The 4,606-nt window shown below is 34.8% G+C and overlaps 1 protein-coding gene across 1 annotated transcript in view; it reads right to left on the bottom strand.

Annotated features, from left to right (window-relative positions):
* Window positions 1–3,078: 3,078 nt before the first annotated feature.
* The window catches only part of MDGA2 (MAM domain containing glycosylphosphatidylinositol anchor 2), a gene marked incomplete at its 3' end in the record, with an annotated part of 498,834 nt that continues 497,306 nt past the window's right edge, over window positions 3,079–4,606 (bottom strand). The window contains exons 15-16 of the mRNA XM_029284905.1: window positions 4,547–4,603; window positions 3,079–3,237 (exon numbers count right to left, since the gene is read on the bottom strand). Of these exons, the coding sequence (XP_029140738.1) occupies window positions 3,079–3,237; window positions 4,547–4,603 (216 nt within the window). The remainder of the gene's footprint in view (window positions 3,238–4,546; window positions 4,604–4,606) is intronic.

The raw sequence follows: 4,606 nt of genomic DNA, 5'->3' as shown, positions 1-4,606 counted from the left end.
TAATAATAATAATAATAATAATAATAATAATAATAATAATAATAATAATCATGTCCAATGTGTCTTTTTTGTCTTTAATTGTATTATGTTTAATGTGTCTTTTGTGTTTTTTAATTGTATATTCAATAATTTTTGTAAAAAAACATATATTAAATAATAATTAATTTATTATGTCTAGGGGGACATAACAATAATTAGTTTACTATTACTATGGGGAAAGTTTTAGTTTGCCAGGATTGTATTTAGCTTCCTTCCATGTATATTGGAGAAAGAGGCCAAACAATCAGTTGGTAAAGCTGAAGGGACTTCACAGTGGCTAGGTTCATACAAGATTTAGCCTGCTTGCTAAATTAATCCACTGTCTGGATTTAGGCACTATTTTCAACCATAGTCAACTGCCTCATATACTTGTTTTGGGAAGTATGATGTGAGAGATACTGTCAACGTATTAATGATAAGAAATGCAACCAAGGCATTTTTTTTTAAAAAAAAATAGCATGTGGGTGGAAAGCCTAGGTTATAAATGCATTTATGATATGAAAGTTCTCAACGACATGGGTATATTGGCAGGAAGAATCCAACTCTTTTGTTCTGAACCAGCTGAACAGAACATTACAGGATCTCCAAAAGCTACATTTCAATGGCTTTCTGCCCACTGATTTTATTTTCAAGGCAATTCTCTTGATCATTCATGTTCCCTCCCTCAAATTGGCAAAGAAGGGCATTTTCCAACAGAGCCTCTCAATTACTGAATTGCTTCCCTCCCACTTTTAAGTTGGCTTGTAGACATTTCCAGAATGTACCATAAAATGTCTTTAGGTGAAATGCATTTTCCTATCAGAGATTTAAAAGAGATGTGCCTATTTTTAAAGCAATGCACTTTCCAATACAGCAGGAGGCAAGTGTGAGACAGCAACAGTCTATTTCCCATCACTTTTTCATGTTGTGCTTTTGGTCATTTATGATTATCATTTAGTTTCCTAGAATGCAATGTGCAGATAGTTACTCTGTAGTGTTATGGCTTGATGCAGCAACTAGTTTCTGCTATGGTTTTTGTTTCTCTTTGGTTTATTTTTCATTGACCTTTATTCCTTCTAATTGCTTTTAGCAGCAATATGATACAATTAATGATATTAAATAACACCCCCCATCTAAAATGAAATAGAAACATGTTGTGCAGGGGGAAGAATGTGAAAAAAAAATGCAGCCAGCTGAGGGGGAGTTGATTTTTATCATTAATTTTATAATTAAAATCTTTTAAATAGAGAATAAATTGTACATTGATACTGGGTTATAATACTCCCCCCCTCCTCCAAATATCCCCCTGCACACGAGGGAATTTTTCTAGTTTGCCATGATCAGCTCTGCCCTTATTTCCTTACATGGTATATATGAATTTATATAAAACATTTATATGACACCAACTCCCTTAATGGATCTTGGCAGTTTACAAGGTACAGTGAAAACCCCTATTAAAAACAACACTAAAATGTACGAGACATAAAACACAAAAGCTTAAGCAATACTAATAAAAGCCTAGGGAAAGAAAAGTTTTCAGTCTCTTCCTACATCATATTAAGGAGGGGACTTTCCTGCAACTCTAGTGTCAATTTATTCAATTTTTCTACTTTAGTGGGGTACTTCTGATGTGCTAATTTAGATAACTTGTTTTTATAAAAGATGTGAGTTTGGAAAGTGTAATAACAACAGCAATAACAGCAAAATCAACAGTTGATATTGTTTGTTTCATTTTGAAACCAGAAAGAATTTCATCCAACAGTTCCAAAGACCGCAGAATATGTCCTTCAATCAAACGTATCTATGGGGACATTTGAGGAGTGCACAGAAATTGTGCACAGAAATGTGCACAATGTGAAATGTTTTCTCGAAAAAAGAAAAAAAAGGATCATGCCCATTTAGCAACATTTTACATTTCACCTCTGAATGTTCATGTATATGGTGGTGGTCCACCAGCCCCAAATGATGCCAAGGTCTGAAAGGGGTCTTTGAACAAGCTGGAATGGGGAAACACTGAGCTTATAGAAGAGGAGACAGGGGCTCCAAGCAAAGCTAAAAGGAAATCTTTCTGATGGGATATATACATTGTTTTTGGTCAGAGTTCTTCCTAACCTAATGGTGTCCGAGGTCTGATAGCACAGACTGCAACTAATTTGCAAAGATGAAAAAAAACCTGCCAAATGTCTTGTGATATTTATGATTGTTTGCTGCTGAGAGACACTTGTTTGAAAATGGTGGCCATATAAATTGAATGAATGAATGGATGGATGGATAGATGAATGATGAATATATGAATAATGAATATATGAATAATGAATGAATGAATTGATGTTGCACTTGGTGGAAGACTTGCTTGATGGAATTATGTGACATCATTCAGTTTAATATCTTAGAATAAGGAATATATAACTTCTTACAGCAGGGGGGAGTGCACTTTAAAATTTTTGATATCCATCTATGTACCTCTTTTTCAATTTTTTGATGGTTGAAATTGGCATCTTAAACTTTGCAAAGATTAAATTTTGCTTCTTAAGCCATCCGCTCTTTGGGAAAATCAATTAATGTTAGGGAGGTTGGGTTTTCTAAGGTCTAAAAGTTCCCTTAAACTTCTGTAAGACTTACAGCCCTAATTTTTCCTTTAAAACCCTCAAACCTTCCCCAAAATAATAATAAAAAAAATGTTTCCCCATTTTGGAAAGGTCTGGATAAATTTGGGGTAATTAGGAGGATCATTAACCAAATATTGTGGGCTAGAATTGTTTGGACTTCAGATCACGGAAAAGCATCTTTCGAGAAAGCATGTGTATTGAATTCATATATATCTAATATCTAGAATGAAAGGCCAATTCTGAAATATTCAGTAGATGCTTGAATTGAATCAGGCTCTGATGAAGCAGACCCAATATCAATCTGATTTTTTTTTCTGAAGTTCATTAGTATTCAGGTGATTTGGTGGGACTCAGACATGCAGACAGTAGTCTGATTGCCATCTTAAGAAAATGAAGAAACTCTCTATTTTTTTTTGTTTTGCAACATCAATGAAAGATGATGATTACTCACCTATGTGTTGACCATACATGTTGTAATAAAAACTGAAGCAATATGCAGTATTTGTGGTTCCATACGGGTTTTTGGGAGGGATGCTGAAAACTGGGCTAATGAGTTTTGCTCTATCACCTTCTTTTCTAGGACTGGATGCTTCAATGTACATGAAAAATCCTAGAAGGGAAGAAAAAAAAATGACATGAAATGGTGATATGCCATATTTAACAAGGAGAAACATCTTTCTCTGGAGACTGGGAACAGTGCTCAGACTTAAGATAAGTAAACTGAAGACTTACTAGAAGAGCACTTTTCCGAATACTTATGGGAAACCCTCAAGCAGGACTTGAGGGTCACAATGCTGTTTTACTCAAGTTCCAAGTTCCTTGGAAATATTATGTACTGATGCTATCTGTAGCAAGTTGCTACAGCTGTTTCAAAGGTTGAGCTGTCAAGGGAAGATGTTTGTACTCCTACTGTTTATATGACTAATATTAAATTTGTGTAGTTTATATATCAAAGAACTTATAAAATGTAGAAAAGAATCAGACAGGTATAAATTAAAAGGGAATCTGTCATTTTAAACATTTTTCCTTTAGTATTTTATTCATGTGTGAACTACTTATAGATTACCTTTTCATAGTGGAATCAATTCATCACACTCATACAATCCCTGGAAAAGCTATCAATTATTCCTCATTTTTGTTTGATATTGTGGTGGGTGTTGCTGAAGGACCACAAACATTATGTTCAAAATAATGTGCCTACTTTATGGAATAGTCTCCCTTCAGAAATTAGATGAATAAAATCACTTTATCGATAAATATTAAAAAGGTAAACTCGCATGTCTCTCTTACATTTTGGTCACTGTGCAAGTATAATCACATACTTTCTTCACCAATAATATGGAAGCATTTCACTATTGCCAATTTCCAAGATTTTTTTTTTGACTATCCCATCCAAACATTAGCTATACCTGAACCTGCTTAGTTTTTTTGAGATCAGCCAAGATAGCTTTTGTTTGATGTTAACAGCCATGGTGGCACAGTGGTTAAAATGCAGTACTTCAGGCTAACTCTGCTCACATTGCCAAGAGTTCGATTCCCTCAATCCTAACTGGCTCAAGGTTGACTCAGCCTCCCATCCTTCCAAGGTCAGTAAAATGAGGAGCCAGATTGTTGGGGGCAATATGCTGACTCTGTAAACCACTTAGAGAAGGCTGTAAAGCACTGTGAAATGGTATATAAGTCTAAGTGCTATTGCTATTGCTATTTTAGTAACTGTCCACATTCTGAAGAATATAACTATAGCTTCTAAGTTTAAACAAAATGGAAAACTTAGGCTCAAATTTACAGGCTTATCTGTGGCTTGTTCTCAAAGAAAAGTAAAGAGTCTGATATACATGCAAAATCAGAAGCAGACTATTGATTGCTAAAAGACATATCCTATTTTTTATTGCAAAACCCAGCTGAGAGTTACACTCTACCTTCCTTGGAACCTGACCGGTCAGCATTGGGTCCAGTGTTTGGGGTGTATTTTGTGTCTC

Source organism: Protobothrops mucrosquamatus, unplaced genomic scaffold, assembly GCF_001527695.2.
Source record: "Protobothrops mucrosquamatus isolate PMUCROS unplaced genomic scaffold, P.Mucros_1.0 scaffold1091, whole genome shotgun sequence".
NCBI classification, from domain to species: domain Eukaryota; kingdom Metazoa; phylum Chordata; class Lepidosauria; order Squamata; family Viperidae; genus Protobothrops; species Protobothrops mucrosquamatus.
This window is presented reverse-complemented; position numbering and strand designations above follow the sequence as displayed.